Source organism: Hippocampus zosterae, chromosome 10 (assembly GCF_025434085.1).
Source record: "Hippocampus zosterae strain Florida chromosome 10, ASM2543408v3, whole genome shotgun sequence".
Lineage (NCBI taxonomy): Eukaryota > Metazoa > Chordata > Actinopteri > Syngnathiformes > Syngnathidae > Hippocampus > Hippocampus zosterae.
In genome coordinates, this window is record NC_067460.1 from 22,113,883 (window position 1) to 22,137,369 (window position 23,487).

The following is a 23,487-nucleotide window of genomic DNA, read 5'->3' on the forward strand; positions in this document are numbered from 1 at the left end:
ATCAGATAGGAGGATTTGCATTTTGGTCGTCGGTATATTTAATTAAAAAAAAATAAAGTCAAACTAATACAATCTCTACTAAAAACGACATTAAAATGAAGCGTTGTTGATTAAAAAGTTATTGATGAAATAATTAAAGGATCAAGTTCAGATACTTTAGTCTACACAGCGCATGCCATTTAAATGGACTTCCGCCCTAACGGACGCACCTCTGCGTTTATTTCCCGCAGCAAGCCTCACTGACATTCTTGTTTGTCTCTTCACATCCGTGCCAGTTTCCATGACAACATGACTTCACTCTCCCATCCTCTGCCACCGTGCATTCTTTTGACCTTCCACCATTCTTTTCATTTTACCAATCCCCCCTCCTAAAAAAAAAAAGACAAGAAATAGCGGCGCGCCAACCTCTTCTCATCCCCCGACTCTAATTGGTGCTCACCGCATACTGGCGGGAAAAGTGATGGATGCGCATAAAGTTGATGACATGTTTATGATGACAAACAAATCTGCCTGCGGGCCATCTTCATCCTCCCTCTGGCATCTATGGCATCAGACACAATTGAATGAATAGAAATGCAATGAATCTGTTCCAGGCAGAAGACCACATGTTTACTCTTGACCGCATATTTTTCATGATATTGTCCTCAACAGTCTTGCGCCATTATGGAAGCCTGGAGCTGCCAGTGGGGTGTAATAATTCATTCATTCATTCATTCATTCATCTTCCGAGCCGCTTGATCCTCACGAGGGTCGCGGGGGTGCTGGAGCCTATCCCTGCTGTCTTCGGGCAGTAGGCGGGGGACACCCTGAATCAGTTGCCAGCCAATCGCAGGGCACACAGAAACGAACAACCACTCACACTCGCACCTAGGGACAATTTAGAGTGTTCAATCAGCCTGCTACGCATGTTTTTGGAATGTGGGAGGAAACCGGAGCACCCGGAGAAAACCCACCCAGGCCCGGGGAGAACATGCAAACTCCACACAGGGAGGCCGGAGCTGGAATCGAACCCGGTACCTCTGCACTGTGAAGCCGACGTGCTAACCACTGGACTACCGGGCTGCCCGGGTGTAATAATATTTTGAAATATTTTCCCCCACCCTAAATGGATTAATTAAAATGTGTTTTTGTATTTCCAAGTATTAATTAATTTTATAAAATAATTGATCGATTCCACAAAATATAAATAATACAAAGTAAAAATAAGCATGGATGATTTTCCAGAACATTTAATTTAATTGGCTATTTTATTTATAGCACACACACACACATACACACACACACGTATTTTCAACACCACTTATCCTATTTAGCTTGCATATTTTCACATGATTGACTTCAAATACTTGTTGATATATCTATGCCAGTGACGTATGGTGACAAAGAGAACAATGAAATGCTCTTCCACTAGATGGCAGGAGGTACAATTAACCTGTAAGAGGTACAGTACACCCACCCGTTGCCTCACATGCAGCAAAATAATGAACTTGATCAACTAAACACACCCGCATTACACACACTTAAGTACATTCATGAAGACGTTGAGGAGGGATTTTTTTTCAGCATATTGATTTTCGTCTGAAATTTTTATTTGGTGACGTGCGTCGAGATATTCCATATGTGCCTTGGTTCGAGATAGCAAAAGACTGTCTTTTTTCAGTTTTTCTTTTTTGTTTTGTATGTATTTAATTTTTAACAGTGCGATGGATGGTTGTACCTAATGAAGTGTCCAGAGAGTGTCACTGTTGGAAGTCCACACCGTGTCACTCGTCAGTGACTTACGGATCCCCGTGTGGACACTCGCATGATTGTCAGCTCGAAGTCATGAACCGCGGCGAAGCGACGCGTCTCCGGATTTCTGCCCAAACTTCCAGCCAGACGTGCCAAGCCGCGCTTTGCTAGCTGAAGGCTCCGTGTTGGGCGAGACTCCAGTGTTCCCCCCCTCCTCATCACCCCTCCCTATCCCCAGCCTCTCTCGACTCCAGCTAGCTGGGAAGCGGCTGTGGCTGTGACGCGGGCCGGCTCAGCGAGCGCTGTCGGCGGCTTCCACCCCCGGGGAATGTCGGCCCCTGACGTCGGCCTCCTCCTCCTCCTCGGGTGTCACACATCAGCCAAATGGGGTAGAGTACGTCGCATGTTTTACCACTAACTGTTGCACACATACACACCTGTCTTTATTGGTGAAAACTTTGCTGGTTTGGGTTATATTTAATTAAATGTTTGCTGGTGGTTAAGAAAAAAAGTTTAGTGTCGCGAGTGCAGACGTCAATTAGCATGCTAGCCAAGTTAGCATCTGACGCATCCAGCTCGCCGGAGTGGGCTTCCATGCCACCAGCCAACGTCCCTCGAAAAAAAGCCACACACACCCCCCTCGGGGCACGGAAGAGACACTCGGCCGATTTCCATACCTGGCTCGACGCATGCCATTAACCACGCCGTGCTGCATAAACCCTGTTTCGTAGTCTCCTGTCGGTGGCTAATTGGGGAGCCGGCGGAAGCGGAGGTGAAGCTCCGCCGAGCCGTGTGAGGTGACAGGCGGCTGACACTTCACTCACAGCCGGTGTGGGCATACGTTGATCTGGCATAATATCTTTCACACCGTTACATCTTGTGACATTTTATTATATTTCACTTTTTGATGGCGCAAAGAATTCGTGTCTTGTACAAAATATTCCACGCAGCTTGGCGAGTAAGAACCGGTGTGGCGTGTTTGCTCGTCCGGTTCTTGGCTGGTCTTACCCGCCATGCGAATGTGTGCGTACTTAGTCGACAATGACAACAAGCCAGCAACAGCCTGTTGCATGTATGGTTGCCATAACGCTGCTGCAGCAGCAACGGCTTTAAGTGCACACTACGCACACGAACACAGACTGCGTGTTGTAGCTCCCATATCCCGGCTAGCTATATTTAGCCCACTAACAGAGTTTGCAACTTGATCCGAATTGTCTTGCACAGCCCAGAGGTGGGTGGTGCATTTGCTACTTGGCCTTCAGTGGGGATTTACCCGACTTGATCCACATCTTAATACCACCACAATCATGTTGCAATTATAAAAACCATCAACAAAAACGGAGTATAACAGCACCTAAGTGTCCCTTGGCCCCAGATCAGTTCAGAATCAATACATATTTAATACCGGAATAAAACAAAAAAAAATATTAGGGATGGTGAGTAGCAATACACGGTATCTGGCTCTCACGGCTTTAATTTAAGGTGTCCTTTACTGGTAACCAGCCGCCAATACCTAAGACAGAAAAAAATGACATTGAGTGAGTGAGTGTGCTATACTTAATAAATTAATACTTGTACTGGTATGAAACGTTCATGTAAAAATTGTAAATAAATGTAAATAAAATGCATTATATACAGTACACCAGAGATTCTTATTATTATGCTTGGTTAATGTATTCATTTATGCAGATGATGACAGATGTTTATTGCGATTTGAGGTTGGCTGTAACAAGATTGCTTTGATCAACCAATCAGAGGTTGACAGAGTGCTGATGTCGTTGAGGGCCAGCACTCTGACCTTGACGATAAATTTGAAATCTGGTTGGTTGACGACAGTCACATTGCTAATCAAGTCAAGCCTCACATATTCGTTGTTTGGCATTCGCAAATTCATAGATTAAAAAAAAAATTAAACCGATTTTCTCTTATTTAATGACACTCACCTGATTGTTGCTTTCTGTTGTTGAAAGTGAGTTGAGGAGTTTCAGTTAGAAATAAGTAGTGCTATGGATAATTTCCCTAGAGAAAAAACACAATGAGGTGATTTTGCTTCTAGTGGATTAATTTCACTTAACATCATCTGTAAACCATTTAATTCATGTCGTAAATTCTATTTTCGAAACATATTGGGGCACATTTGAAATGTCAAAGATTTGAAATTTGTTGGGGTCTGCAATTTTTTTGTGGCGGCGTCAGTGACTCGCAAAGGTTCACTTCTCATGTCAGAATTGTTCAATTTGAGCCATGCAGTGTAAATCAAGCCACAGAATATTTTTAAGTAGCAAAATATTTGACATTAGTCCATCTGATTTGACCTTGTTTGGTTGCAGTTGTATAAACGGCAGGCGGTGCATGTGAAAAATGCAAGTGAGGTCACATGAGTGTTGGCGGGGGGAGGGGACTCGACTTCCTATATCTTCTGTCTACAATTGATTTTGAAAGGAAATGCTTGTGACATACAGTCAGTTAATTCATGATGAAATTAAATCCCATCCGTAGATGGGAAAAACAATTCTGTACTGAACACTTACAGGCCTCAATGCAAGGACCACCATGTCTAATATGAGGGTTGTCCACAATGCCCACTTTCACTTTTGATTGCAAATGAAAGGTTTAAAAAAACACACACACACATTTTTGGTCCACAGTACATACGAGAAATAATCTCCATCATAAAAGTTTGAACAGGTTCTCATATTAACAGTGACCCGATGCCTCTGGGCCAGTATGGGCCACGATTGTCAGGCCATCGCCTACCTTACAGACTCGAGCTGGCCGGTCCGAATTTATAATTGGCAGCGAACCAAATTCAACTCACTTCTCAATAAGCAGCACTATGGCAGAGAACAGTTCATGCACAAAACCAGTTCTTAGGTTTATGGGGCAAATAATGCTTCACACACATGGTCCGGTAGCTATGAGTAGGTCTTTTTTGTTGTCATTCATTAATAAAATCATTTAAAATCTGCATTTTATGTTTACCTGGGTTATCTTTGTTGGATATTTACATTTGTGTGATCTTCAACATCAACGTGGGGAAATTATGCAAAAAAAAGTAATTTATTTTAATGTGCTTAACGTGTTAGTATACATTTAACCTAGAGCATATCAAATTGGTTTAAGCATGAACACAATGTGATCTTCTATTTTTCCGTGTGTATCGCTCTGGAAAAGGTTTCGACATCCCAAAGTAAACAATGTTTAAGTGTTCCCATGCCGTGTCACTCCTGTGTGCAACCAGCACGACAACTTAAATGGCCTCAGGTGACACCGGCAGGTATGTTAGCGTGCATGCCCCCCCCCCCCCCGCATCCCTCCTCTGGTCCGAAGTTGCGCCGTCTCGCCGTTGTTGTTGTGCCGACGCTGCGGTGTGACCATCTGCTCTATGGTGTCACACGACGCAGACCGCCGAACGGAAATGAAATTCTCCAGCTGTGGAAGCAGACGGCCGGCTGCGAGCTCATCAAATTAGTGGTGGCGATGGGAGTGAGCGGTGTTCATCCTGAAAGCAGACAAAAAAGTAAAAAATAACATCATGACCGTGTTTGTGAAGCTGAGAGATTTGTTTTCTTCCCATCAGCCCTCTCGCTGTCGGTGATGAGGCTGCATTTTCAAAATTCCCTTGCTCTAATTGGCAGACTTCCAAGCATGCCTTACAAAGGATGTGACCGATGACCCGCCGTGCAAAAATCAACCGCTACTTCCTCGTTTCGGAACAGAGGCTCGGCTTTCGCCACGGACACGCGTAACCAGTTTGGGAGACCCCCCCACACGTGATAATGAGAAAATCACTGTGTGTTTACTGCTCTTTCTCTGCGAAACTTAAACCAACCATCCATCCATTTTCAACACTGCTTATCCTAAAGAGGATCGGTGATAAACCTCAGTTATTTCATGAAAAACTCACCTATTTGCTGGTTTTATGTGCCAAAATGTCACAAGATGGCGTCAAAGCCCTCATAAAGTAAAAACCTAAGTCCTATTTTTTACTATTAATGACTCATTGTTTAATGAATAAAAAAAATAGATTTTTTTCCCCCCTCCCATAATCGTCCGGCCCCACTGTGAATGGGGAGAGTGGATTCAATCTATACCATGATCTGAATTATCAGCCATATTGCTTCGCCATCCCTTCACTTGATCTAATTGAGGGCTGCCAACTAGATGAGAGTGAGTTCCGTCTAACATGTTACGGTTGTATCTTCTGTTACAGCTCTGATGCAACAGTTTTGAATGATCTCTTGTGTGAAAGAGGGACAGCTCCCTCTCGCCTTTGATTGTTTTGTCGCCCAGGAGGTGTCCCCCCCCCACACTTGAGTCCTCATCATCTCCCTTCTCGTTACACGTGTTTGTTGTCGTCTCCCGACATAATGTGTGTTTTGCCGCTGCCTGGCGTATGCGGAGCGTGTCGGAGGACGTTGCGAGAGGTTACCTCGGGTCACGGGCCATGAGCACAAATATTGTCCCAATGACACAGCGTTCCGCTTTATCAGTTCCATCCTCGGCAAATTACTCGGCCTGGCGCTTTCATCTGCGAAGCCGCCGTCCTGCGCTTTTGTCGGGGGTAAAGTGCACCGCGCGGCGACGGCGTGAACAAGGTGGGCAACTAGCTTTCACGTTAATGGCTTTGTATGCTGGTTGCCGTGGTAACACAAAAAAAGGGAGGCCCGGCCAAGTAGGTGCAGGGTATGCGATTGGCGGATGGCTGTGTTTGGCTTGATGCCGCAGACCTGCGACGTCCTTTCACGTTACGACATTATCGTTCCTCCTCAAAAGCAGGAGCGTTAAGCGAGCGTACACATACCGCTCCCTTCGCTTTCCTGTCGGCAGGTCGCAACTTGCCTGAGACATTAATTCCTCACGGTCTTAAACGTTGCGCAACGACACGACGACTGAATAAATACATTAGCTTGACAAAAGACGCTCAAGATATTGCCGCTCTGCTTTCCAATTATCTTTTTGACTTCCCAATGTAACCTGTTGTCTTAGTGGCTCCCTCTTGCTGACATCTTTTTGGCTTCTTCTCCAAAGGGGTGTTCACACGGCACACATTTGCTCCGGCGCTGCACCGATGTATTTTGTTGCGATATATTTTACACCGGTGCAAATTTTGTGGAGCGTTCACATGTACAAAGCCCCTGAGCGTATTAGCACCGGCGCAGCGTCGGCGCAGCTCCACTTGGTTCTTTTTAAAACGTAAACACAACTCAAGCAACTACTGTACAGGCACGTCCTATTCTCCTTCTCGGTCTCCGGGCCTTCTGCTCCAGAGTGACAGCCCCCGAAAACGTAAATCAACGATGACTTCAATGACACTCAGAAAAGCAAACATGTAATGCGCCAAACAGGCGGCCCGGTAGTCCAGTGGTTAGCACGTCGGCTTCACAGTGCAGAGGTACCGGGTTCGATTCCAGCTCCAGCCTCCCTGTGTGGCGTTTGCATATTCTCCCCGGGCCTGCGTGGGTTTTCTCCAGGTGCTCCGGTTTCCTCCCACATTCCAAAAACATGCGTGGCAGGCTGATTGAACACTCCAAATTGTCCCTAGGTGTGAGTGTGAGCGTAGATGGTTGTTCGTCTATGTGTGCCCTGCGATTGGCTGGCAACCGATTCAGGGTGTCCCCCGCCTACTGCCCGGAGACGGCTGGGATGGGCTCCAGCACCCTCCGCGACCCTAGTGAGGATCAAGCGGTACGGAAGATGAATGAATGAATAATGCGCCAAACACAAAAATCAAGAGAGGAAATGACAAAATATATTTTATAGAGCACGAGGGGGGGGGGGGGGGGTTGGGAACACAACAAAGGAACAAACTACACAAACAACTCCGAGGCAGTCCAGTCTCCGACAAAAGGAAAGATGACGTTCGGGGACTATTCTCCCCCTGTTCTAGTTGAGATGGTATAACCCAAGAGATGCTTGCTACTGTTACCAGCCTTGTGTTGTGTCTTGTTATTAAACAAACACATGACGGAAGTCCGACAGAGCACGAAAGCAAGACATTCTCGCCTTACGTAATCAACTCTTCTCATGCGTAGCGAGGCTACCCCCCCCCCCCCCCCCCCCCGCCTCCCCGCAAAGAGGATTTGCTCCGGAGCAAATTGTAGCGTTCACACGTACCATTTTACATCGGATACTCTGGAGCAAATTTTTAAACCACACTCCCTGAGGTGGATCAAATTTGCTCCGGCTGTTTTCCGGGCCTACGCCGGAGCAAATTTGCATGTGGGAACGCTCTACTGGCGCAGCCGCCGGTGTAGCACTGGAGCAAATCTTGCCGCGCGAACACCCCTGTAGAGAGTAAAAGTTGGCACAGACTTAGTTGCTGATTCACTGTCAAAGCAGCGAAATGCAGCAGAGCTTACGTGTCAATCACTGGAAAAATCATTAAGCGGACAGGAATATTTGGCGTGGACGTCTTTTGTCTGAAAAATATGACTATCAATCAAAAGCCCAATATCTTTTGTGGCCGCAACATTTTTCTACTTTTATTGTCCACTTACATCACCACGGGGATTAATCACAGAGATTAAGTACGGCTCAAAAGTTTCCACTGAGTTGGGGGGGGGGGGCGACAACACTTGGTGGTTTAATGTCGTCAAGGGTCATGCATGTTGTTTTGGCCTCTGAGTTATTTTCCCCCCCGGAGCCCATGTTTGGTAACAGGCTGATTCTTTTCGTGGAAAAAAAAAACAAAACAAAAACCTCCACTGTCTCTGAATACGCTTGTGCGTCATTCAACAGCAAGTGCGTTTATTTGTTTCTGTGCGCTGGGGCATCACTGTTCCAGACAGTCTCCGCATGGAGTAATCATATCTGGGTGTTCCAAATATAGTGGGAACGCACCAGCGCTTTTGGTGATGCAAACCCAGAAGGAATTTTTGGAGCACAAAGTCAATTCTGATATTGGCAGGGAAAACATTCCTCCAATTGATTGAGTGGTCAATTGATTTCATAAAATATAACATTACGAATGCAACTTCTTTTTTTTTTTTTTGAGGTCCCTTAATGGCCGCTGACGACGACAGAAATATGAATCACGGCCCGCAGCATCTGCCTGTTCTAACATACTTTTTGCTTCAGTATTTCTTGAAAGTAACGACAGAGCGGAATTAACTGAAAACTGATGAATTCATCTTCAGCTTTAAGCCTTCGACAGAACAGTACTTTGGCAAAATAATGAGTGAAGTTACTGGCAAAATGTGTGTGCATGATTAAAAGCAAATGATTATCAATGGTTAAAATTTGGAAAAAAATAATAAAAATTTAAATTGCACATCTGGCGAAGACTCTCCATAGCCTCCACTAATAACCCAGGCGCAACGAAGGAATGCTTTCTAATTTGACAAGAGCTTTGGTCGCCTTTCTATGGCATTTGATGGGGTTTTTAAAAGCATCGTAACTTTCATCGAATATCTGGGGGTGGCTTTCACCCGGGGAAAAAATGTGAAGAGGTGATTTCGTGGATGGTAAAATGTGACTGCGGGGGATTACTGTATACAATTAATGAGTCATCAATGTATGTTTCCGTTGAAGATTTCCAAGGCCTTGGCGGAGGTCTGCCCTCTGCTGTTTGCCTTCATTGTTGTATTTCATAAGTTCAGCCGTTATATTTTACAATCCTCCCATTTTTGCAGCATTATGTCTTGCAAAAACGATCTGCTTGTTTAATTCACGGCAGTTGGCACTCACATGATGGTTGAGAGACAGTTTTTTTTCTTTTCTCCTCCCATGTTCGTTTTGCATCCAATCAAACAGTGTGCATGCACCAGGTCCATCTGATTAGTCTTGACAGCCTTTGCATAACTAGCTTGACTGGTGCGTGTGCATTTCCGAAGTCCGGCAGCGAAGTGAAATCCGATTCAATTGACGGGGATATTAAACTTTTCTTTACATGGACAGGACTCGTGTTCCATTGTTAGATTATCTTAAATAGTAATGCCGTATTTTTTTTTTAAACCAGTGATAACTGTTCCCAGATGTTTTAAGTACATGGAAGCAACAGCTGTGCGACCGATCAAAAAACTAAGTTTGGATCATCTCACTCAAGAGGGCGTGCAATGGAATTTTAGAACCGAAAGACACACTGTAAACACAGATGCATTTTTGCTCTGATTAATGTGAAAAATAAAAATAAGTACCAGTGGGTACTAGTTAGCCCCAAGGACAACATGAGAAACCTATGAGTCTGTTCTAAAAATAGTTCAAGTGATGGGACACTGTGACGTACTTTGTACCAAGAAGAATTAAAACAGAAGAAGGTACCAAATATTCTAACAATAAAATAGAATGTGTTCATCGGGGGAAAATGCTGTTTCTATTCACCCAAATATTTACAAAAAAGGCCATTTTAGAGTTGGAATATTCAGACCGTGATACCGTAATATTACAGTTCACGGTTATCATATTTATCATATCAGAATTTAATACTTAGCCTTAGCCTTATCTAATATAAATAAGTGCTTTGGTGCCACCTTCTGGCTGTTGCCAACCTTTTTGAGTGGGTGTCAGTTCCTGGCCCATTTTCACAATTTGCTGCAGGGCTCCCAAGAGCTCGCTTTGCTGTGCACCCCACTACCTTACCTCGGGGCCAATTTAAAGCTCAGATATGATTGTGACATATCACATACCCTAATCTTTATCGTCCACTCAAAAACTGTGCTAATCTCATATCCAAAGTGATGCAACGCCACCACCTGCAGGTATCTGTTAGCCATAACAGCTGTCTATAAGCCAGAATTTTGACAATCTCGGCGAGACCCCCTTCTATGGCTATCTGTCTTAAGAGCAGCCAGAAAAAAAACCCACCACCCTTTTTTTCCTTTTTACGACCCAAAGTGGATCAATGAAGCGGCTCGTATGTCATCTTGTTGATGGCGTTGGCCTCGACAGACTCTCCTTGAAGTGAGCGTCTGGTTGCTGTCACCCAGGTCGGCATTCACTCCCAGATAGGCCCTATCTCGTCTTGGCCGTCTACTTCGAAGGTTGGCCGCCCATCGTGTGACTAGTCTGACCCCCCTCGTACCTTCGGCCATGCGATGCACAAAGCCAGTGAGTCACATTTGTCAACAGGAGCGACGTCTGACCACCCCCGCTAGGTTAATGAGTGATGAGGTCCTGGCCCCGGCGTACAAGGCGTGTCCCTGCTCTTGACTTTAGTTGCTTAGTTAATGACTAATGGTGGTATTATGTTGCCGTTTTGGGGCCGTTTTAATACTGGGTGGCACAGTGAGACTAAACAAAAATATTTTATTGGTCATTAGAGTCTGAAATAATTTTTAATTTCAAATTTAAGTCTTTGGAGAGCTTGGGAAAGTCTGAATGATGAAAGTTGTATTTAAAACACAATGTCAGCAATCCTACTTAAAATACAGGACTACTGCCTACAGGTGATCCTCAGACACAAATCCCGCTCTGCGTAATACGCAGCGAAAGACTCGCAAGTGAAATGAGCCTTCAGGACTTGCAAATAATCACTTAATCCAACATCCACTTCTACAAATGACAATAACTATACTCAGTGTAATGATAAGTTAACTTGTTTTCGAACCATTTGTTTTTGTTTTTCCGGTCTGTCAAAATATTGCTTTACAAAAATGGTTTTCATGGCTTATGTTGTTCATTTTACGCCACTCTGCAGTGTGTAAAAATTCATGTGCCTGGTTTGGAGGTCGTGGTTGTGGTTGACCTTGTTTGTCAATGAAGAAAATCAGCCTTGACATGAAGTCGGATGTGCTCAAAGATTTGCACCATTTTGGATCAGCGACACGGTTAGCACATCTACTTCAAAGTTTTACGGTAACCTGCTCCCCCCTTACATGCGGAGATTTTCGTCTCTCGGTTGAGATGTATCATTTCAACTGTTTTTTACCATGTGCAGCTCTGGAATGTGTCGCCCACAATAAATTGGGGTTTACTGTTGGTGATTTTTCCAATAGGTTCACTGTATCCTGCCTTCGCTGGGTTCTGTGTGACAGAACGAGGCAAATAAATGGCGTCGCTCCCATTTTGCCTCTTGTGGGTCATGTGTTCAAATGGGCTCAAAGCAAAACGCGTCATGAGTCAGGCATGCTTGTTTTGTGAGGCGGGTGAGTCAGGTATCGTGACACAAAGTGTTGCGGAATGTGCGAACCCAGAATGCTGCCGGGCGACTTGGACTGCGGCGAACTACAACACCCCCGACCCCCCGATCCATCTAACTCCAAACACACCAGTTCTACAGGCTATTGAAGAGACGCAGTGAAGACTGCGGGGTCTTTGTTCTCTTTATCCCTGTTCTTTGTTGTCTGCCTCCCTCGCGGCGTCCATGTTGACACCCAGGCCGGGAAGCACGGCAATGATTGTCGAAATGACTCACCGTTGTGCTCTCTCCCTCTGTCCAGGTCTGAGTGTGGCAACTGAAGCATGAAGCGGGAGAGTAGCAATGGCGACGTCTGGCCTCATCTGCAACCTGAGTGTTTACAATAATTGACAGGTTGGCTATAATGAGTTTTTATTTTTTCTTTCATGGCAATTTTGATATTTTTTTTGTCAGGTCACTTTCTTGGAATCAGCTGTACAATCGTCCCTGCATTGCTGTTGCATTTTTTTAAAAAATCGTACTTATGTTGCGCATTATTCACAGTGTTTTGATTTTGGCCCGATTCGTTTCCTCAACAAGTGACTGCTGATTGACATAGCCAACTGGCTGAAGTTGCACAACTGCGTTTCTACAGTGAAGTAAAAATGCTTATCTAATTTAATATAGGGGCGGCCCGGTAGTCCAGTGGTTAGCACGTCGGCTTCACAGTGCAGAGGTACCGGGTTCGATTCCAGCTCCGGCCTCCCTGTGTGGAGTTTGCATGTTCTCCCCGGGCCTGCGTGGGTTTTCTCCGGGTGCTCCGGTTTCCTCCCACATTCCAAAAAAAACATGCTTGGCAGGCTGATTGAACACTTTAAACTGTCCCTAGGTGTGAGTGTGAGTGCGAATGGTTGTTTGTTTCTGTGTGCCCTGCGATTGGCTGGCAACCGATTCAGGGTGTCCCCCGCCTACTGCCCGGAGACGGCTGGGATGGGCTCCAGCACCCCCCGCGACCCTAGTGAGGATCAAGCGGTACGGAAGATGAATGAATGAATGAATGAATGAATGAATTTAATATAGGTTATCGCCGCTAGGAATAACAAGTTCTAATCCCTCCATCAGCTGGTTAGGATAGAGGGAAAATCCACAAAACCCCTGTGCTCTTGGAATCGCAAAACATGCAGAAACATTCTTCGATGACCTGCCGATGGTTTCAACTTGCTGACATTTAGCCAGTTAACAGCCAGCCAGCTTCTCATTCACTAACTTCCATGTTACTCAAAGGGTCCACACACATTCAACGTCACACATACTACAGTGTAGAACTTAAGGATTGCGACACCAAGCAGACACAAATAGTACCTTCACCTCAAATGCATTACATGTTGTTATTAAATGTGTGAAACTTTGAAATAGAAATAATTATTTGGTTAATACTTAATTCGTTTGTTGTTGGGGTGCTCTGGATTGGAATATCCTTTTTTTTGTATTAACAGTGAGGGCAGAACATTAGCCTCGTGCAGTCAGTGTTTCCTGACCTTTATTGATCCCATGCACATAATTTACGTCAAGAAAATTTCACGAAGGGTTCACTTCCTGCTTGTATTTAGGTTAAGAACGTTGAAATCGACTTAAACACATGTTGCCTGTGCAAGATTTTGTGATGGTGAAGGTTCATCTGTGAACCCACCCGCGCTATGATTGAAGTCTAAAATAATGACTTTTTTTTTTCTTTTCCAAATGTTGTTTCTCCACTAGCGTTGCCTGATCGCAATGTGACCTCCGGCTGACATCTTCTCCACACCTCTCCTCAGCCTCACTCAGCTGCCAATCAAATGCACATAGACAATAAGCTAGCCAATCATGGCAAGCAAGGTTACCGGTGACGGACGATCTCAAATGGCCGCCGTAAACCTGCAGGCTCAGCAGCAGCAGCAGCAGCAGCAGGGAGCCGCTGGTCACCTGGCCCCCAAGAGCCGCCTCAGTTCCGGAGCTCATGGCATCAACAAGAGCAACCCCGGGCCAAAGGCCACCACCGGTCAATCGGCGAGCAGCGTCGGCGGAATGCTCAAAACCAAAAGCAAGCGGGAGAGGAGCGCGTCTGTGGACTCTGGTGAACCACGACACACTGCTCTTAAAACTCTGGAGGCTGATGCCAAAGCAGGTGAGGCATATTTATCATATTAGCGTGTACTGCAATTATGCCAGAAAATATACCACAAAGTATGATCCCAAAACAAGTAATTTTACGTTACCCTTAAAAATCATTGGCTTATAATGTTTTGTAATTATAAAGAAAAATATATTTTTTAATCCATCCATCCATCCATCCATCTTCTACCTCTTATCCGGGGCCGGGTCGCGGGGGCAACAGCTTTAGCAGGGAAGCCCAGACTTCCCTCTCCCTAGCTAATTCTTCCAGCTCTCCCGGGGGATCCCGAGGCGTTCCCAGGCCAGCTGGGTGACATAGTCTCTCCAGCGTGTCCTGGGTCTTCCTCGGGGTTTCCTCCCGGTGGGTCATGCCTGGAACACCTCACCAGGGAGGCGTTCAGGAGGCATCCGAATCAGATGCCCAAGCCACCTCATCTGGCTCCTCTCGATGATCTCGTTCTTTCTGTGATTTTTATAATCATTTTTAATTCTTTTTTTGTTTGTTTTATTTTCATTGTTAAACGTATTTTAAACATCGCGAGTGAGTCATGGAACACCACATTAAAATTTATTTACATAATACCCGCCCTCGCACCAAGTTGTGAGAAATAAATGTCAAGTGTCAATAACACATGAACCGTTTTGAAATTGTGAAAAAAAAAATCCCCCTCAAGAGTTCCAAAGGTCACCGTTTTTACCTTCACTATCCGTTTTAATCAAGCAAAAAAAACGTAAGACGACATGCCTTCTTCACCCCCACCACGGCAGGAAGTAAGCGTAATAGCACAGAAAATGCCCCGACCTTTCAGCGAAGCGGCAGAATTTCCTCCCTCCACTCCCCCAAGGCTTCTGATAGCAGCAATGACGTGTTTCGCATGAAAGGCGTTGTGTCCTTTCTCACAAGGTCACGAGTCTGTGTGAGTTTTCCCGGTTGAAAAAGATGAGTGTTTCATGTACTTGTCGCTGGGGTCACATGTAACTCGTGTCCAACAGTAAAATGTTTCAAATAAGATCATCCATTTTCTGTACCGCTTTCGCGTCACGGGTGAGCCGGGACCTTGCACATACAGAGGTTTCTTGAGTTAGGAGTTTCCCGAGCTCAAGTCATTCTCGGACCATGCTCTTCAAGAAAACCACTTGCACCTCAAATCTTTTCGCATTTCAATGAATCCCCCCAAAAACGCTCTATCATGTCGTACTTTATGAAAATGTACAGTCATGACAATAGAAAGAAAAAACGCGACATTACTTGCTTATGGCGTCATGAACTCAAGCATGAATTGATGACAAATTGAAGAAAATACCAACGATGTATTTGCTCTTTCATTGTCTCGACCACCGGCCGTGATTTTTGTAGCTGTATCAAAAATGGTCAAAATGAAATGAAGGTTCAAGCCTGCTTTCCTCTGAGCTGTACATCACTATGCTGCAAAAAGCGAGACAAGGCCAGTGACCAAGGCAAACAAATTGGCTCAATGACTGACTTTATTGCGAAAAGAATCTCGTCGCCCTTGGCAACATAACATGAGCAGGACAGCAAGCCATCGCTGGCGTTTAATTGGCAAGGGCTCCCTCTGCTGTCTTTTGTGTGTATTACTCCTGCATTTGAACAATCCTCAAATTCACACAATTCTAAGTAAACGGTGAGCGTAGTATGATAAAACTAAAAGCAAGAAAAGCTCCTCACCCTTTGAAGACTCATAAATATGAAGGTAACAAATATTGTTTGCGGTTTCATACTGTAATATTGCAATGTGATGTTTCATTAACTCTCAAACATTTAATACTGTGAACCTCGTGGTTTGAATCTCTGCCCCACAGTTGCGAGATACTGTACTGAAATCAGAAGATTGGGGGGGAGGGGTTCCCCCTAAAAAGTGTTTTAACTTTTTTTTTTCCGGAAAAATTGACAACTTTTTAATTCCCTTGAGCATTTAAAGTGGTACACTTTGTCAACAGAAGTTACATTTAACTGGCATATTTTGAGGGGTCCTTGGAAAAATGTCTTCTCCGTCAGAGTTCCTCGGACCGAAAAAGTTTGCGGACAGTATTCTCACAGCTTTTTCTGTCTGCATGTTGAAGAGGGTGTGATGCGCAGTAAGCGCCGTTGCGTCCTGGAGAAGAAGCAGCCATACAGTGGAGATGAGTGGTGCTCCGGACCTGACACGGAGGACGACGAAGACAAGCCGCACTCGACGACGCAACGTGAGTCAGAAATCGCCAATATTTCATTTGCAGTGTTGTGAAATTAGCCCCCTTTTCTGAGCTCAGTTTTTTTTTTCTGCCAGTTCTCACGTGTCACAAACCAAGCAAATCCAACTTTGAATGAGCGGAGTTCAGTTTCACTGGCAGCACCAAGGCTTCATGTTTTCATTTCAGGAATCCCTGAATTAGTACCTTTCAGACAACATGAAGTTGGCTACAAGAGCTAAAAAATAAACATGGCCAATCCAAAGGAATTCAAGAACATAAGAATCACAATGTCTGGAAAAGGTTGGCAGGCCATTTCCGAGGCTTTTGGACTCTGGGGAACCATGCTCGGGGCCATTCAGCACAAATGGAGAAAACTGGGAACGGTGGTGAGCCTTCACAGAAGTGGTTGAGAGGGCAATTCCTTTTTCACGTAGGGTTAGGTATTTTTGAATTTTACTCCCTTAATGAAAAAAAATCATTTAGAAGCGTCATTTTAAATTTAGTTAGCTTGTTTTAGTGACTGCAGTGGTGCAGTCCATTCCGAGCCCCATGCAAAAAAAAAAAAGAAAAAAAGTCCTCAAAATTTGTTTTTGAAACACGTTTTTTTTTCTTCTTTTTTTTGGTTTGTGGATGCCCTCCTCCTTGATTTTATTTTTTGTGCGGTTTAACTCCCTCTAGTGTTTCTATCATGTGCTCAATGCCAGTGTATTTTGCAATTTGAGGATATTGCTTCAAAATGTTTCTTTCCTTGAAGGGGAGCGAGTACTGCCAGGACCCAGGCAGGGGCAACCTGATCATCCGCCTGCGGGGGCCACTGGGTCTGGGCCTGCAATGGCTTGTGGACCTGGACCTGGACCTGGACATGGACCGGGACTGAAGCGAGGACCACTTGCACCTCAGTCCTCGAAGCAGTTGTTGTATGTCTTCACCACCAGCATGGCCAACAGGTAAGCCACCATTCACAGACGTAAAAGACAACTTTAAGCACGAAAATTCTGGTTCATTCTTTAACATTTTGCTTCAACAGTGCTGCAGAGGCAGTAATGAAGGGAAAGATGGATTCCATTCTTCAGTTTCACCAGCAAAATGTTCCACGAACCAAGTTAGAGCAGGTCAGTCGACGACAAATAAATCAGATGTACAGTTGTAATTTCAACCACAATGTGAAATACAATGCCTGTGTTGGACAAAGTATTTAAACGTTTGCACTCGCGCACACACGGCCAGATGAAATGCTTTTTCAACACATGCTGAAAAGAAAGTTGCCGATGTCGCAGTCTTGTAAAACCTCATAAAACGTCCTGTATTTGAGGTGACAATCATCAGTAAATTATTTGTTTTTGTTGGACATAGGGCCCCCCACTGGCGAGTAACACAGAGAAGGTGAACTCCAGTGCCTCTCCGACCGCAGGCACCCCCGTATCCAAAAGTGGAACCCCGCGACCCAACTCGGCGGGAGGCGGCGTCTCCTCACTTGCGGCGGAAACGCCGACGTCAGGGGACCACACTGACAATGCTTCCCCTCGGACCAGACATGGCGGCCTCTCCATTAGTAACTCGATTCTCTCCCATAGACCAGAGGGAGATGGCAGAGGCACCCCTTTAGACCCCGTCTCAGGAACTGCACATGATGAGGGTCTTCCCATTGCTAGTCTGTCTCCATCGGGGAGTCCTTCCATCCTGTCTGCGCATTTACAGAGCGTCACGGGACATAGAAGCGGCCCTGGGAGTGCAGGCGGTCTTTCCAAGGAGCAGCTGGAACACAGAGAGCGTTCTTTGCAGACTCTGAGGGACATCGAGAGACTATTTCTACGCACTGGAGCGAGAGGGAGCCCTCACGGCGACACGGGGGGTTCCAACAGTAACCTTACAAACAACGCTTCCAACGTCATGAACAACAATCGTAGCGATCAAGGCGCTATTCTCGAGGACGGCGACAACGGTACAAACACTGGAGATTGCAGCAGCGGTAGCATGGCGCTATCAGCGTTGGCCTCTTTGAAGAAATTTGAAGAACCATTGCAGTCCATAATGTCACAAACGCAGTCGCTCAGCACTGCCACGCACAGCCCCGAAATGGACCCTCACCATAATCTACTGCAACACCCTCATCATCAGCTCTCTTCACCTGGCTTGGACATGGGCCCCTTACTTGGACCGGAGGGGCTGACCCAAGAACAAATCGCATGGCGGAAACTCCAAGAGGAGTACTACCAAGAGAAACGGCGGCAACAGGAAATGCAAAATCCCCAACACTTTAGGATGATGACTGAAATGGGCTTCCATGGAGGTCCCGTGATGATGAGGGGACCCCCTCCCCCGTATCATAGCAAGCCTGGAGATCACCAGTGGGCTTCTGGAAATATGATGGGAGGAGGCTTGCCTGGAAATGTACGAATGGCGGGCATGCACCAAGAAGGTCCTGGACGTCCAAAGTTCCTAGCACATATGCAGAGAGGGCCTCCAGGTGGAGCGGGGTTTCCTGGCAGTCCAGGGGGGATGTTATCTGTCGATGCTCTCGGACCCCAAAGGGCTACTAGACCAGGGATTTGGCTTGATAATATGGCCAGCAACATGGATGGTGGAGGTCCAATCCACGGTTGCTACCCTCCTCAACACTTGCAGGATGACCCAGAATTGTTAACCCGTGAGGAATTATTTCGCCTTGCGGAGAAGCGGCAGATGCAGGGTCTTCCTAGGTTTGAACTTGACCGGATTATTGCACAGCAGCAACAGGGCAATATGGGATCGAGAATTATGGGAAATCCTGGGGGCCCAGACATCTCCAATTTAGGTATGGGCAGGGGTCCACCTTCCAATCAAGGGGATCCTATGGACTTTCCTGGTTCACGAGACATGATGGGCTCCCCTGGAGGAGGGCCTCAGATTAGAGACTTAATAGACACCCCTTTGGGGAGCAACCTTTCAATAAACATGAACCCACAGATGAATATTCAGCAGCAGCATATGACTCTGTCGCAAAAGCTCAGAAGGGGCCCAGGAAGTGCAGGGCCTCTAAGTGAGTTCTTCAGCCCTGCGGAGATTGCGAGAATACGAGCGTCACAAAATGAAAGGAGAAATATGGGAATGGTTTCAGGACCTGATGGACCCTTTCGTTTTCCAACGCCAAGCCCTTTCTCCGGCGGACCTGGTGAAGGGCCATATCCTCAACAGCCTGGTCCCGAGATGTTTGGGTCTGAGCAGGAGGCTCGTAATTCGATGGGAGGTACGTCAAGGCTCAGTCATATGCCAATCGCCGGAGAGCTCAGAGGACTGGGTCCTGGTCCTCGGCATCCTACCGACCTTTCGGTTAACGTTCACCCACTGACGACTCCTGCGGTCCAGCGTCGACACCAGCTCAATTCACCATCCCTTCTTCGAGAGCCACCAGCTCATCTTCCCTCCCCATCTGCTCCAGGCCAGAAGTCACCCTCAATTATCGCCCCTGCAGGGCCTCACCCCCCTCTTCCCCCTACTTCTGGTGCAGGGACACCTTGCTCTTCTTCCATGAAATCGCCCCAGATAATGGGGTCTTCAAATCCTGAGTTGCACTCCCCATCGATCTCACCTGGACGACTTAAGTCCCCGGCTATGGCTATCGGCTCTCCCGCGTGGATGTCTCCGAAAACGGATCCTTCAAGTCCAGGTGGTCTTACGGGTTTGAGGGCTGCAGGCAACGGAGGAGGTCATTCTGAGACAGGTGCATTCACAAACATGATGTTTTTCCACACACGAAACAATAAATAAATCACACACATCACCTGAATTCGTAATTTGTCCTGATACTTTTGGTGACATTTATTTTGATGTTTTTTTTGTAGGGCGTTCAATACACCCCAGAAGTTCCAACTCCACCCCAAGTAGCCAAGCAGGCTCGATGAATCCTAGTATGACATTTGCGACGTCGCCTGACACCCCCAAAACACAGAATCCTTTGTCACTGATCATGTCTCAGATGTCCAAGTATGCCCTGCCCAGTTCCACCCCCCTTTATCACGACGCAATCAAGACAATAGCAACTTCTGATGACGAGATGCTGCCCGACCGACCTCTTCTGCCCGGTGTCAGCATGGGAGGTATGAACGCAAAAAAACACAGAGAGATTACATTTTCAAGTACTAGGTTTGACTCTTGGAACTTGAAAAATTCAGTGGTCAAAATGTGGAAATCGACCACCAAAATGGAACTTAAATTCCAGACAAATATTGGTCAAAATTTGGGTTTAGGGTTTATGGTTTGGTTTAGATTTAGGGGGTAGCAGGCAAAGGTTCGAAATTCAAAGTTAGGTTTGTGGTTTAGTTTGTAAGGGGTTAAATTTGGGAGTAAGGGTGGATGGTTAGGAGTACAGTAATCTCTCGTTTATCGCGGTTAATGGGGACCAAAACCATTGCTTTAAAATATGAATCGGCTTCTGGTTAAAGTTTACCCAACTACTCTTGGTTAGGGTTAGTTTGGTAATCCTAACCCTTTCAACTATGAACAGTCTCATCGTAAGATGCTGATTTTGCTTCACCAACAGGAAACATGGGGAACCCGCCTCCATCCCAGATGCTGGTTTCCCAGAGTTCCATTGGTGCGCAAAGTGACTCTCAAAGCCCCGTGGGAATCCCAAGTCAAGGTCAGCAGCAGCTATCCCACGATGGCTCAGAACCTGTGCTGTCTTCTCCAAACCCACTGGGCCTTCCTGTTATGAGTTCCACCATGATGGTCGGAGGAAGTGATGACCTTGGTCCTTGCAACGTTTCACCGATATCTCAAAACCAGATGGCGGCTTTTCCCCGTTTGCAGCCGCCGTCTCACGTCCGTATACGCTCACCCATCAGCAGAATGTCACAGAACTTCCCTCAGTCCGGCGAGGATATTCTCCCACCTCAGCAGCTGCACCTGATTGCTAAAGACTCCCACCAACGCCACCCTCATCCCTCAGAGTCCTTTCCACCTCTTCCCATGGGTGACGGCCCGGATCTAAGCGAAGTCATCCGACCTACCCACTCTGGGATTCCTGAGTTCGACCTGTCCCGCATCATTCCCTCTGATAAGCCCAGAAGCACTCTGCAATATTTCCCGAAGAGCGAACCGCACCAGAATCCAAACCAGGGGACCGGATCACAGCCGCCACCTTCCCAGCAGCTCCTCAAACACCTGTCTTCCTCTGGTCCTCCACACATCTCGTCATCCAACCCCCACTTGGCCAATTTACAGAACATGATGGCCGAGCAGCAGCTGACGCCTCACCAGGGGCAGGGCGGACTCAGCCAAAACATGGCCGTCCTCCAAGGGGACGCCAGGGGAATGGTGTCCGGCGCAGGCATCGGCCCCATGTGCCCCCCGGGACACATATTGGGAGGGGCAGGCATGGTTTCCCAGCAACAGCAACAAGCCATGATGGCCAACAGTTTTCTTCACCATCCCTCCGGTGCCTACCCAGGAATGATGTCACCTCAACAGCACCAGCACAATTTGATGGCGCGGCAAAACGCGATGATGATGCAGGCTAAGCAGCGCAACATGCCCATCCCGGGAGATCCCTTTGGCCCCCAGAGTGCTTTAATGTCCCCTCAGGGTGCCTTGATGGCCCCATCCCACGCACAGACTGGAATGATGGGACCGCAGTCCTTCAGACAGCGGGGGATGTCTCTGGACAGCCCCATTGGTTACGGTCCTGGCGGTATGGCCAACATGCCTTTTTGATCCACCCAACGCGGCCTGGACAAGTGTCTCAATTACGTTGCCGTTGGAATCCATGTATCATTCGTTCCTTCCGCTTTAATTGGCAGTCGAACATTGAACAACAAGAAAAGTACAGATTATTTTAGGGTTTTTTTTTAGTGTAACAGAAAAAATGAAAACACAAGTAATTGATTCCCTCCTAAAAGTTTTTGAGTTGCCAAAAATGACTGCTTAAACTGGAAACATACGACATTCCATGATCCCCAAAAACTTGTGGTTTCATCTTACATTACCTTTAAAAATAATTGGCTAACTGAGGATTCATTTTGGAAAAATGCTCTGAAAATGTGCATGTACATGAACTTGCAAGGCTCTCCATAACTTCCACTAACATCCCAGGCAAAACTTTGCTCTTCTGTCGTTCACTTAAGTATATCGCTCCAACTTCCTTGATAACAAATTTCTATTTTTAAGCCTTCACATATACATCACATAATTGTCTGATGACATGGGCAACATATTGTGATAATGGTCTGGACACCTTGTGAAGAAATAAGCCAATGTATCTTCTCTAAATCGTGCTTGTTACCACATTTCCATTTCACGCAAATTAAACCAATTTAGGACGGTGTTTTCTGCACTATAAAACGCTTTGGATTATAAGGTGCACCTTCAACGAATGGCCTACTTTAAAACTGTTTTCATATATAGTCTGTACCGCATTATAAGGCGCATGGAATAGAAACTGCAACAGTGGCTGCGGTTTTGCTATTGCGTCCACTAGGTGGTGCTAGGCTAAAGGAATACAATACAACGCAAGACAATGCGTTGCACTGTCGGCTTTTGAGAAAATTGAATGCGTTTGGGTGCGCCTCATCTTGTGGCAAATGCCGTATGTTAATCATACTCAGTCTGGTGGCCTGTTTTCCCATTTTTCTATATTTAACCGTCCGCTAACATATCAGTTTGAAAAATCATATATTTTTGCCCCTTTTTTGTGTTACATTAAAAAAAAATCATTGTTTTAGATGTTTTCGATTGCCATTTGAAAATGAACACATTTTGCACGGATTAACGTGCCTATGCATTTTTTATTTTTTTAATCTCGCTTGTCTTTCTTTTGGGAGAGGAGAAATTACAGATATCAGTAACATGCTTTGCTACTGATTTATACATTGAAATATTTAGGAGCACTGTAAAATGGTTCGATATAAAAATTTGAAGAGCATTTCTTATATAAAAAAAGGAGAAAAAAACCTGTAAAGTTTGTACATTTCTGAGATGTGCTTGTTTGTCGGAAATCACGTTAGTTGTGTGTGTGTGTGTGTGTGTGTGTGTGTGTATGAGAGATGAAATAATATATACCTGCTGTATATAAGATGCAATTTGTGATTGTTTGCACTCGTTATATATAACTGTGTTTTAATGGAAGTCTAAAAGAAATGGAAGAGTCAGAATCTCTGTGGTGGGTTTTACTGTACTTGGGATGGAGGTTACTGTTTGATAAACAGACAATGAGACACGGTTGCAGTCAAATAAATGAAAGCCTTAATAACCTTTCGTGTGGAGACTCTTCTGGCCAACATCTAAGGAATGAACAGTTTGAAACATGTAAACCTGCAAATTCAAATGACATCCAGTCCAAGAGTTGGATTAAAAAAAAAAAGACTAAGAACACAGATTTT

At 45.7% G+C, this 23,487-nt stretch overlaps 1 protein-coding gene across 1 annotated transcript; it reads left to right on the forward strand.

Annotated features, from left to right (window-relative positions):
* The first annotated feature begins 1,481 nt into the window (after positions 1-1,481).
* Positions 1,482-23,357, forward strand: bcl9l (bcl9 like). Its single transcript, XM_052078351.1, has 9 exons — positions 1,482-2,120; positions 12,111-12,202; positions 13,547-13,952; positions 16,022-16,144; positions 16,887-17,079; positions 17,160-17,244; positions 17,486-19,832; positions 19,954-20,208; positions 20,652-23,357. Exons 3-9 carry the CDS (start codon positions 13,652-13,654, stop codon positions 21,821-21,823), a joined length of 4,476 nt encoding a protein of 1,491 aa, XP_051934311.1. The 5' UTR covers positions 1,482-2,120; positions 12,111-12,202; positions 13,547-13,651; the 3' UTR covers positions 21,824-23,357.
* The last annotated feature ends 130 nt before the right edge of the window (positions 23,358-23,487 follow it).

What these genes read in the sequence shown, in the direction of transcription:
- bcl9l (XM_052078351.1), top strand. Translation starts at nt 13,652, where the DNA reads ATGGCAAGCAAGGTTACCGGTGACGGACGATCTCAAATGGCCGCCGTA. An exon ending in ACCACCAGCATGGCCAACAG is followed by an intron (nt 17,080 to 17,159) that starts GTAAGCCACCAT and finishes TTGCTTCAACAG; the next exon opens with TGCTGCAGAGGCAGTAATGA. An exon ending in GCCCGGTGTCAGCATGGGAG is followed by an intron (nt 20,209 to 20,651) that starts GTATGAACGCAA and finishes CTTCACCAACAG; the next exon opens with GAAACATGGGGAACCCGCCT.